Genomic DNA, 12218 nt, shown 5'->3' on the forward strand with positions numbered 1-12218 from the left:
GTCTGATCCAGCAGGGCTTTCATTATGTTCTTATCAATGAATTAAATTACCCTATTCTGTCCAGGATCTGAGGAGCATGCCTATTATTTTGGGTGCGGTGGAACACAGGCAGGAGGGTGCTGCTGCGGTCGTCTTGTTTGGGGGCTCCCTAGAGGCCCCTGGTTGGCCACCGTGTGAACAGACGGCTGGACTCGACGGGCCTGGGTCTGACCCAGCAGGGCCTTTCCGAGGTCCTTGCGTTCCCCCCCCCCACTCCGCCTCTGCCCCCCTCTGCCTGGCGCTGCGACGCCCCGCGCGTCTGGGGAGCCCCTGCGGCGCCTCCGAAGGGGCGTCGGGGCGCTCCGCTGCCTCCCGGGCTGGCCGGCGGCAGGACGGGCAGGGAAGGCGGGGATCGGGCGGGCGGCTGAGCTTTGCAAACTCGGAGCCCGCACAGAGAAAAGTTGCCCCAAAGCCACGCCCCGCTCGCCCCCCCCCCCGCAGCTCCCGACCAGAGACGCGACTCGCAAGGAGACCAGGTAAGGAGCGTTTCCCCCCCCCTCCGATCGCCTGGGACTGGCCGATCCGGCCGCCCCTTAGCCCCCAGGGGCTGATGGCTGAGAATTGGGGTGGGAGGGATGGGCATCTGGAGAGGGGCCGGCCCCCGCCCCGCCCCCCCCCCCGCCCCCGCTTGCTCCGCATCGACTCCGCAGCGGCGACGCCCCCTCCCGGCCCCCGGGCGCCTGCCAGACGGCCCGGCGGGGAAGCGGCGCTGGGATCGATGGGGTCGATCGGGGCCCGGGAGGGAGGCCGGCCGGCCGGCGCCAGGGGCAGTCCGGGCGGGGGGGGAGGCGGGGGGCGCGGGTCCGGGCCAGGCGGTTCGCTCGCCTCTTCGGCGGACCCCCTTCGGCTCTCTTGAGCCCCTTCCACCGGATCCCCCGGAAAGGCGGGCTGGAGGCCCCCCGCCCCCCCGCCCCCCCTTCTCCCCTGGGGAGAAAGCCCCGAAAGGGGGGCTCGGAGGGAAGAGCCCTTGGGTTGATGCGGACGGGAAGCCGACCTGGGTGAAAAGCTCCTGCCCCTTTCACTTGAGGAAATGGCAACTGAACCTATTCACGGCAAGGTCAATGACACCCCGGTCAACCACTGTTAACGGGACAGGACTTTTCCCCTCCAGGTCAGTTGGCATCCCTCCAGGCGTCTGAAGTCATGGTTTATGCTTCTTTCGTTCTTTCTCAGCAATTTTAGCTCCTAGGAGAAATCCTATTTCCCCCCCCCCCTCCCATGCCCTTTCTGGGCAGGGGCAAAACTTGAAGACCTCAAAGAACCACCCTCCCTCTAGACACAAGAAACAAGGCAGACCAAGAGGGAGGGGGCCTGCCTAATTCTTCCTGTTAGCATCTGTTCTTCACAAGGTACTTTGGGTGCTCCTCTAGTTGCTTCCCCATGTTGCAATGGGGGACGGGGATTTATACCGCTTGCCGTGGATTTGGATTGATCTGGGTGCAACAGGTTGGACTGGTACTCTCAACTGCCTATAATTCACTGCTCTAGACATGCTTTTGTAACTCCCTCTGGTCCATTAAAAATTCCCAAGCAAGTGTGTTTTGTTTGCACATGGTGGGGGGATGAAGAACACCCAGGAGAAAGCGAGAGAAATTACCCCCGCCTTCTCTCGGCATTTTCTTAGCATACAGAGGTGTTATGAAAACTTCTCATCCAGCAGTCCACTTGCCGATTACAAGCCGCTGCTTCTTTCCTCTGCTCAGATCACCAAGTGAGTTTCTGGCAGAGGCAAGGTTCAAAACAGGAACCTCCCAGATCTCAGCTTAATGTCTGCTTGGTTCCCACCAGCTTCCAGTTAGCTTTTCCACTTACTGAGTGTGCCAATGGTCCCAGGTCATTTACAGTGAAATCGTAAGCAGAGTTATGCCCTTCAAAGACCACTGAAGGGTAGAGCATCTGGTTGGCATGCAGAAGGTCCCAGGTTCAATCCCCGGCATCTCCCGTTAAAGGGACTAGGCAAGTAGATGATGTGAAAGACCTGAGACCCTGAAGAGCTGCTGCTGGTCTGAATAGACAATACTGACTTTGATGGACCGAGGGTCTGATGCAGTATTAGGTGGCTTCATGTGTTCCCTCCCAGTCATCACATACATGACATGGATCAGTGCTGCAGAAACCAACAGATACATGAAAATGCTGTTCATAAGCCCGGGCTGGCACAACTCCCCACAGAGCTGGCCTCAGCCCATCAATCAGCCCATTGGGGGTGGGGGGGTTGAAGAAGCTGTCAATGTTGGGCACCTGCCTAGGGCTGCACAAATAGGGAAGGATGGGATCAAACACATGGCAGGACCAAACCCACAATGGTTGGGCTGTGTTCAATTGGGGGCGGGGGTCACACAAGTAAATCGTTCAGGCTAGTATTAGCCTCTCAAAGACCAATCATCACACATCAACTGAACAAGAAAGAGCTACTCATATGTCAAGATCTTGTCCTACCCACCAGTTTTGAATTGGCCTTATTTTCAGCAGAATTTAATTCGACGTAGTTCTGGTGTCTGCAGGGTTAAACAAGAGGGGTTTCTCCAGATGGGAAACTCTGCAAGACCTGAGTAACAGCAGCATCCAAATACCTAAAATTATCCCACCAAACAATACACATCCATCTAAATCAACTTACAGTTAAAGCCCAGTGAATACGTTCAAAATCGGGATATGTGTGTACATGAGAGGATGAATGAGAGAAGATTTACAGAATCCACTCAGTATTTTAAAAAATTACTAGTGCAATCCTAAGCAAGTTTACCCGCAGAGTTATGGGATTTATTCCATCTCCCAACAAGAGATGGATTGACTCAATAAAGGAAGCCACAGCCCTCAATTTGCAAAACCTGAGCAAGGCTGTCAAAGATAGGACATTTTGGAGGACATTGATTCATAGGGTCGCCATGAGTCGGAAGTGACTTGATGGCACTTAACACACACACACACACAAATATGTTTAGGGTTACAATACACACACACAAATATGTTTAGGGTTACAACCATAAACCCTGCAACATTTTTGCATATTATGTGCAGCTTGATGCTATGTAAACCCACTCAGAAAGAAGCCCCATTTTGTTGAATGGAACTCATTCCCACATAAGGGTTGTCCTACAGAACAATCCAATTTCTCATCTACCCAGCAGTATGCTGGAAAGAGAGAGAGAGGTGTGGGTATTCGAGAGAACAGAAATTGAGGTTTGCACATCACTCATCCGATGCCCTTGAATGACGATGTTCTTATGTATTTCCCTGCATAGCAAAACCATTAATAGAAAGTGGGTGGACGGAAGTGGGTGTTAAGAGAGGCAAAGGCCCAGTGAAGTAAGGGTTAACTCCTTTCCCCCTTTGAGAGTCTGTCCTCCGCTTGCTTTTAGCCCCCACCCTCCACTGTAAGTCATCTGCCCCATGCTTGCAGTGAAGTGTGTGCGTGTGGTACATAATTACGTCAGACCAGTGCAAACAAATGACACTTGGAAGAGGTTGGCTAGACTATTTAAGGAGCAGCCTTTGAGGGTGCAAGTACAACCAAGAAGCTGCCTGTCCTCACCCATCTGCAGCAGAAGCCCACATCTCCTTTAAAAGGTAGGATGCAATTGCACGGGAGAAATTCTAATCTTTGGAGTAGGGATGGTGCATAGTCAGTGGCCAGATGCCTCCTTGGCTTACTTTATGTAGTCATGGGCTGGGATTCTCTCTGAGGTTGGAAGAAAATAAAATCAGTTATGATGATCCATATTGTCGAAGGCAGTTCCGTGAGCATCTCTGGGTTAATGGTTTTTCTTGATCATTTGCTGACATGTAAGATATGTATTAAGTGTATTCTGGGGAAACTTCCTGGACAGCAAAATTCAATTGTGTGTTGCTGTTGCTTTATAAATTAGGATTCTGGCTGTGTTATGTTAGCAAGCCCCTGTCGCACGGTAAGGGAAAGTTGAAGGGATTTGTATAGAGCTGTGAAATCTTTAAGAGGAATTCAGCCCCTTGATTTTAATGAAGCTCCTCTTCAAAGGTTTCCAATAGGCGAATGGCCACGAGAAAAATAATTTAAGCATCTGTCTGTTTGCTTTTTAATAATGTCATTTAAGTGAATAATTTATACAATATTAGCAGCTGAATTCTTTTGATTCCTGATTACTAACAGGGAACAGTAGTATTGGATAAAAGATCAAATGTAGTATCCTGTTCCTTTTGTGTTTTAAACGTGTGATAAGCTGTAATACTTTTTAACATTTAGAAAGTTTGCAGATTTAAGCATGCCCTAGGCAATTCGACACAATCCAGCCAAATTCTACTTACTCTGATGCAAATGGCAATAACATGGTTAATAGTGCAATCCTAAGAACATGGTCGTGGGAGTATAAGACCTGCTTAAGTTTGTTCTCTGTCAGTCTTTAAACCAAAGGCATATTAATATATATCAAATAGATGTGTATAACTTTCTCTCTTCAACACACGCACAATTGACTTAAAAGGGTGCAATGCTGAGAATCTGCCTATCCAGTAAACAACCCAGTGCTGTTTTCACTTCCCTCTTACAAGTGAATTGGTGATTCTAATCTGCAGTAACCAACATGAATCTGGAACAAGGGGCGGTCACATTGATTTCAGATTCATTAATACCGACAGTCTAAAGATGTAAGCTTGGTTACCTAACATTCTGACCCATACACTTGTTGGCGGTATCGCAGAGATCGTAGGGTGTAAAAGGCTATCAGGGGATAAATGATCACCTCAGTGGTAAAATAAAGAAGTGATCACCTTTTCAAAGCAAAACCGGTCACAATGCCAACAGAGTAGGGAGTGGTTCTTTCACGGCCAGGGTGTCCCACAATGTAGCTGTGCCTGAAAATTCAAACACTCGCAAAAAGGAAGCAACGACAGCTTGCCATCTGACGCAGAAAAGGCACAGATCCCTTGCAATAGATCAATTATCTTTAGTTATGCCCTAGTCAATCCTGCCGTTTCTTCATCCTTGAAACATAGTTACAATACAATACAATACCTTTATTGGCATCTTGAAATAGTAAAACACACCGTACAGCCGGCATATAAGAATAGGATGAAATCGTTCTCATTATTCATTTAAAAAGATAGTTTATCAATTGGAGTTAAAATTTTGCGGTGCATTTGAGCTCTCTTGAATCAAATGATCTTTGGAGATTCTCTCAGTGAGGGCTGTAGCCAAAAAGGAGGCTACTGAAGCAATGAGATTCCTGTCCTGGTCTGTTGATACATAGTTAACTGTATTTCTGTTGCATAACACCAAGCCTCAATTTAGAAAATCCCGCAAAACTATTTATTTGCTTTGAAGTGGATGTGGTTTTCGAGAAAAGAGGGGGCAACGCATGGCAACTGGTTTTGTCTCTGACACCCTCCCCTCCTTTCCCTCCGCAGCTATGTACCCCGGCATCTGCATCTGCCTCCTCCTGGCTGTCCTGGCCACCAGCTCCTCAGGACAGCAACCTTCAGGGTCCCACAATGCCAACCCCGCGATCACCGACTTTGAGCAGACCCTGGCAGAGAACCACCGGCATGCCCGCACCCCGGCCTCCGGTGGGCCATTGAAACCAGTCCCGCGAGTGGAGGGCAACGCTGACCTCAAAGCCAACCTTGGAGTGCTGTTGGCCAAATACCTCCAGCAAGCCAGAAGAGGTATTATTGGAAGCATTTTAGTCCCAAGTGCCCCTTTTCTTTGTGGTCAAAGGAAATCCCCTCTAAGACTCAACCTGTGAATAGATGGTAACTGAAGGTGATCCTGTCTAATCTTGGCACAGAGTTCAGTCAGTATAGTTCAGTGGAGAGGGCTTCCTTTGGCTCAGCACAGAGGGCTATTTCTGTATTTCCTAGAGCAAGATTAACTGCAAAGCAGACACAGATACTGTTCAGAATCAGCTACCCTTTCCTGCCATTCTGAGAGCAGTGGTTGATGCCAGATTTCTGAGGTATCTTGCCTTACAGTAGAGTTACGCCCGGCAATAGCTCTCCTTGGCAGTCGTTACACAAGTGCCCCAAACGTTTCACGCCCTAGAGGGCTGTTTGAGACGGGTGCACGAAGCCCTGATGCTTGCGGAGTGGTGCAGGATGGGTAAAGAGTCCAGATGGGTAAAGCAGTCTTAATAGTTGCTGAATGTTCACCCTGGGATAGAAGGCAAGTTCAGATGAATTTAGTCTTACCATATTGACTTTTCTGTTATGTATCTTCCATTCTGATGCAAATCAGAACTTAACGCAATGCAAAAATTCACTGCTCAAAGCTTTCTCCTGCTAAAGGGATTCTTGTTGGAGGTCTTGGAACAGCTCTTGGGACCTCACTTGTGAATTTATTTGACTGTAGCTGAACTAGCCTTTTGTAAAGCCACTTGGGAGGATACCATTACTAAGGCAGAAGCTGGGGGGAGGATACTGCTCCTCTGCTCCAAATTTTCTGTTCCAAATCCCTCCCCCAATAATTTAATAGCCTACAAAGAGAAAACTGTTTGAAGGATGAATTGGATCAGGCAGGAAAAGGGTTATATCGAGTCCTCTGCTATCAAGTGCACACCACCAGAGCAGCTTCTTAATCAAGAATGGCTGTCAGGCCACCATTACATCTGTTGGCATGTCTTGTGTAGCTTGGCCTCGACCCCTTGGAGAAACTCCATCTGTCAGGGTAGAAAGCCCTGAGGTCAGTAGGGACCACAGGGCTGAGACAGTAAGATGAGTATATGAGGATTCCTCGAGAGGTGGGGAGTTCTCCTTCCCTGGAGGTTTTTAAGAAGAAGCTAGATGGCCATCTGTCAGCAATGCTGATTCTATGACCTTAGGCAGATCATGAGAGGGAGGGCATCTTGGCCATCTTCTGGGCATGGAGTAGGGGGTCACTGGGGGTGTGGGGAGGAGGTAGTTGTGAATTTTCTGCATTGTGCAGGGGGTTGGACTAGATGACCCTGGTGGTCCCTTCCAACTCTATGATTCTATATTTGATCCTGCGCAGAGCGTCTTAACACGAGCAAGACAGTGAGGCAGGTGGAGCTGAGAGAGCTCTAAGAGAGCTGTGACTGGCCCAAGGTCACCCAGTTGGCTTCATGTGGAAGAGTGGGGAATCAAATCCGGTTCTGCAGATTAGAGTCCACCACTCCAAACCACCTTTCTTCACCACTACACCATGCTGGCTCTCCCATTGTTTCTGTAGAAGATCCTTCCAAAGAGGTGTCTTTGTAACTGCAGCCTAAATCACACTGAGTGTCCAAGACTTGCCCAATTACTCCCACACTCCTAAATTCACAGCAGGAAATGAGAAAAGTATAAGAAGCAAAGAGGGTGAAGGACAAAAGGGAGACACTCTAATTGGTTTGAGAAGGGCAATTGTCATCTGAATAGCCATTTCCTAGCCTTGCACTTCGTACCTTTAGGGTAAAAATTTCCCCAATGGCCTCACTTATGTACATTTGCTCGCAAAACTGTGATGGAGTCCTGTTCTCAGGTACGTCAAAGCCTCCATTTCACCAGTTCCTGTAACAGCACAAGTCTTTTTTGCTGTTCTCCAAATGGAGTGAAAATAGAGCAACTGTCCTATGAGGAGCGGTTAAAATGTTTAGCGCTGTTTAGCTTGGAAAGAAGGTGGTTAAGGGGAGACATGATAGAGGTCTATAAAATTATGCATGATGTGAGGAGAGCAGACAGGGAGAAGCTTTTCTCCCTCTCTCATAATACTAGAATGCAGGGTCATCTGCTGAAGCTGGAGGCTGAGAGATTCAAAACAGATAAAAGGAAGTATTTCTTCACACGACACACAGGTAAATTGGGGAACTCCTTGCCCTGGGATGTGGTGATGGCTGCCAACTTGGAAGGCTTTAAGAGGGGAGTGGACATGTTCATGGAGGAGAGGGCTATTCATGGCTACTAGTAAAAATGGATACTAGTCATCAGGATCAGAAGAGCATGCCTGTTATACTAGGTGCTTTGGAACACAGGCAGGATGGTGCTGCTGCAGTCGTCTTGTTTGCGGGCTTCCTAGAGGCACCTGGTTGGCCACTTTGTGAACAGACTGCTGGACTTGATGGGCCTTGGTCTGATCCAACATGGCCTTTCTTATGTTCTTGAGTAGTTTTTATTACCTGGTGCCCTACACACCATCTGCATCATTTTCCCTTTTGCATCCCTGCCATTTGGGAGTTGATGTATTAATGTTGTATCAGTACGGTTTAGCTGTGCATTCGCACCTTCTGGCATTTGCAGTTATACTGGTCTCAATTAAGTTTCAGCATCAGTGCCTCAGTCATAACCCACTGAGCCACACGGCTGCATAATCTTCATTCGCTCAGTGGGGAGTTATCTGGAAGCCCCGCTTGAACATCGGTTGCATCTGAGGGCCAGTTCCCATATTGACCCATTCCAGTGGGACAACCCTGTTAGTCTGTTGCAGTAAAAACAACGGAGGCTTGTGGCACCCTGAAGACAAAGAGGGTTATTGTGGAATGTGCTCTTGTGGGGTCTGGTCCATGAAAACTGATGCCACAATCAATCTGTCAGCTTTAAGGTACCACAGGACTCTTTGTTGAATATCCCATATGATGAGTTTATATTAGGGTTGCCAGGTCTCCCTTGGCCACTGGCAGGGGATGCGGGGTAGGGTTTCCAGATCCAGGTTGGGAAACCCCTGGAGATTTGGGGATGGCACCTGGGGAGGATGGGGACCTCAGTGGGTTGCAATGCCATAGCGCCCACCCTCCAAAGCATCTATTTTCTCTAGGGGAACTGATCTCTGTAGTCTGGAGATGAGCTGTAATTCCAGAGGATTCCCAACTCCCACTTGGAGGCTGGCATCCCTGGTTTATGAAGGATTGTGTATTGAGGATGTTACATCCGTCCTTGAAAGACAAGTGGGTTTATATAAATATTACTCAGGCACCAGCTGGGTGAGAGGAAACATTATGTTCGGCGAGCTATAAAGGAAAGTGCAAGCCAAACTGGGATTTTCTACTGTCGAGAAATAAGGCTTTTTGTAGTCAGCTTTTAAAAAATATCCCTTATATATCTCGATTCTGTGTTGCAAGATCTACCAGCGGGGACCGTGATCCGAGTTGCAAAAGAATTTAGAATCTTGGTAGTTTATCCATCATGGCAAACAGAATCTCGTTTGCACCACAGAAGATTTCATAGATAGTTTTGCGGTCGGTGGACAGCAAGGAGGATATAGAGATAGATAGATGGATAGATGGATATATATATATATAGAGAGAGATCATGGACAGAGAAGGAAGTATGGTTTGTTTCAGGCACAAGTTGAAGCTGAGAATGTGGTTGAGCTTTGGAGCACCCATATAGTGTTGCCAACTTCCTTTCTAGGCTCCCAAAAGCTTTAGATGCTATTTCAAAAATGGAAGACGCTGTGGCTGGGGCCTATTTCTTGATTTGAATGGATGCATGGAAATTAGGCCATGAGTACTCATGATAATTCTGCACTTATATACTGTCCATAGTATAATTGGCGCCCGAAAATGGCTGTTTGTATGAGAGGCAAAATTCAGAAGCCTCTGTGTCATTGTCTGGTGCTAAATACTGAACTTGTTTACCTAGAAGCAAATGCAATGGAGTACCGTGGGGCTTTCTGCCTTGCAACCAGGCTTCAGTTTGCAGCCTATGGGGAAATGTGTTCTAGATGACTTCAACCTCAGGCTCTGCTACTGATAAAAGAGCTACTCATTAACTCACTGTTTTGCATTTTGTGCATTAGAGAGCCCGTGTGATGAGCTTGCTGTGGGGCCTCGGGGCCAGTAACACACACTCTCCCTAACCTTCATCACAGGGCTGTTGTGAGGATATAAATGGAGGAGGGAAGAGCAGTATAAGGTGCTTTGGGTCCCCAGTAGGGGGGAAAGGGGGGTATAAATGAAATGAACAAATACTGTGAGCTTTCCTTCAAGCAGGTTTAGCTTGCGGTTTGGAATGCTCCTTTTAGAACCTGCATTTTAGCTTCAGTTCCTTTACAGAAGTGGCACTGAATATCTATAGCCTGTCAACTATTGTATTAAAGTCCCTGTCTATTTGCAAGGGCTTTCCTTTGCATAAAGAAAGACCCTGGCCCAACACACCAAATAGTCAGAGTGATACATTTGAGATGATCAGATTATTCACTAGGTTTCCAGACTTCCAAATGACAAGGGTGGTCCTCAGGTTTGAATGTTCAAAATAACAGTGAAATAAGTTGGAATAACTTCTTACGTGTGCAGGTCAAGCATACTGGTCAAACAATATCCTCTCTAGGTACAAACTGGTGTCAAGACTGTTACACCATGCTGCAAGAATAAACTCTTGTGCTTTTCCTGTATTTCTCACTTCCACTTTTCCTCCAAGGCTACACTCTCATTTTTAATCTTCACAACAACCTTATGAGGTAGGTTAGGCGGCAAAAAGAGTGGCATGCCCAAAGCACCTCAATGAGTTCACGGGTAAGGAGGGACTTTTATTGATGTGCAAAACAACTTAAGACCAAAACTTGGCATTGTATTTCCTACCATCTCAATTGTAATGCAGTAATTTATTTTTGCCCAACTAAAAAACCACCATTGCCCAGGTTCTTCCATCTTGAATAAAGATTTTTGCTAGTTTATTAGCATCTCACATGTGTCGTTAAACAAATAGGATGCTAGTTGTGAGAGCTGGCAGGTACCTGGGTCTGCCTAGATCTCCGGCCGTGACAACTGGCAGACGAACCTTGTTAACCTCAGTTGATTCTTGCTTGATTTCTGCTTTCCACATATATTCCTCTGCAATCTTATAAAACATTCCTATCCTCTGTCAAGCATATATGCACAATAACACTGCATATGATGAAGTAGACTTCCCAAAAGTTCACGCCATGATCAGATTGTTTTTCTATAATGTGCCTTGTCATTATCATTATTTTGCAATTGAGCTTGTGTTACTTCTAATGTTTTAGGTTCTCCTGGCAAGGTCTCTGCAATGGGATTACAGAGTTTTGACCCAACACACAGGATAAAAGACAGAGACTACATGGGCTGGATGGATTTTGGACGCCGCAGTGCTGAAGAATACGAGTATTCTTCTTAAAGAGGATCAAGCGATCCTTAAGAGGAATGAAAATTAAGTCCCGTTTCTGTACAGAAAAAAAATCATCACCCCTTTCAAATCAGTGTTTTAAAAGCATAAGTTCTTGATGTAAATTTGTCTGTAAAACTATACAATGCAATATATATTATATAAACATATGCAGAATTTTCCAAGAAAAAAAATTATCACTCTTAACTTTTCTCACCACTCACTGTTGACATATTAAAATTATTTCACTCATCCCCTGTTGTCTCATCCCAAACAATGTTGCTGGGGCACCCTTCGTATTTGTTATCTGAACTATTTGTTAATCTGAACAACTTCCAAAGGAGTGTGTATATTTTTTTTAATTGTTAAGAGCATTTGGAGGCAATCCGTCCAGATATTGCTATGGTTATGACAACTATTCGATTAAGAGCATTTTTGGGGTCACGGGGAGCCATTTAAAATGGAAGGCAATCAAGTTTCTAGTGAATAATTATGAATGCTACACCTGCAGCTAAAAATGTTACCTTTCGTTTCAGTTGTTTTCTTTTGTAATTAAATGTGAAAATTCTGCTGAAATGATCAGTCCTGGAATAAACAGAACATTCCTTGCTTCATGGTGAGTGACACATTTGTTCCAACGTGCAAGATACATCCTTTATAATTATAGTATGTGGTTTCTTTGCTGTGGCTGGAACTTACGGTGGTGGAAAGTGCTGTCAAGTTGCAGCCAACTTATGGAACCCGTAGGATTGTTAAGGCAGGAGATGAACAGAGGTGGATTGCCATTGCCAGCCTCTGGAGAGTAACCCTGGGCTTCCTTGGTGGTCTCCCATCCAGGTACTAACCAAGGTCTATCCTGCTTAGCTTCCAAGATCTGATGAGATGCAGCTAATATGGTTATTTAAATACAAATAATACAACACGTAGGAAGCAATCCAGGAAACAAGTTCATATCCCAAAAATGCATCATATTACAGGCATGTTTCCTGCAAGTGTCTTTGCAGAAGTCCTTTAGTAATAATAAATTATGTTACTCCATCTATTTACATATTGCTTCTGTTTGAGAGACCAACAGTGTTACTCGGAGAAGGACAGACTGAAAGAGGATTGTGGCAAAAAGTGGGTTTTGTTCAGCATTGTAGGCTTCATTA

The 12218-nt window shown here is 46.4% G+C and overlaps 1 protein-coding gene across 2 annotated transcripts in view; it reads left to right on the forward strand.

Moving 5' to 3' along the window:
* The window catches only part of CCK (cholecystokinin), a 149028-nt gene extending 137893 nt beyond the window's left edge, over window positions 1-11135 (forward strand). Inside the window, exons 2-4 of one of the 2 annotated variants that reach the window (XM_056857571.1) lie at window positions 3589-3609; window positions 5422-5679; window positions 10949-11135. In XM_056857571.1, the coding sequence (XP_056713549.1) occupies window positions 5424-5679; window positions 10949-11079 (387 nt within the window). In that variant the 5' untranslated portion in view covers window positions 3589-3609; window positions 5422-5423 and the 3' untranslated portion in view covers window positions 11080-11135. Of the gene's footprint in view, window positions 1-3576; window positions 3610-5421; window positions 5680-10948 lie in introns of those variants that run through there. The other variant, XM_056857569.1, reaches the window with a different exon arrangement.
* The last annotated feature ends 1083 nt before the right edge of the window (window positions 11136-12218 follow it).

The sequence above is a fragment of the Euleptes europaea genome, chromosome 11, assembly GCF_029931775.1.
Source record: "Euleptes europaea isolate rEulEur1 chromosome 11, rEulEur1.hap1, whole genome shotgun sequence".
Taxonomy (NCBI): Eukaryota; Metazoa; Chordata; class Lepidosauria; order Squamata; family Sphaerodactylidae; genus Euleptes; species Euleptes europaea.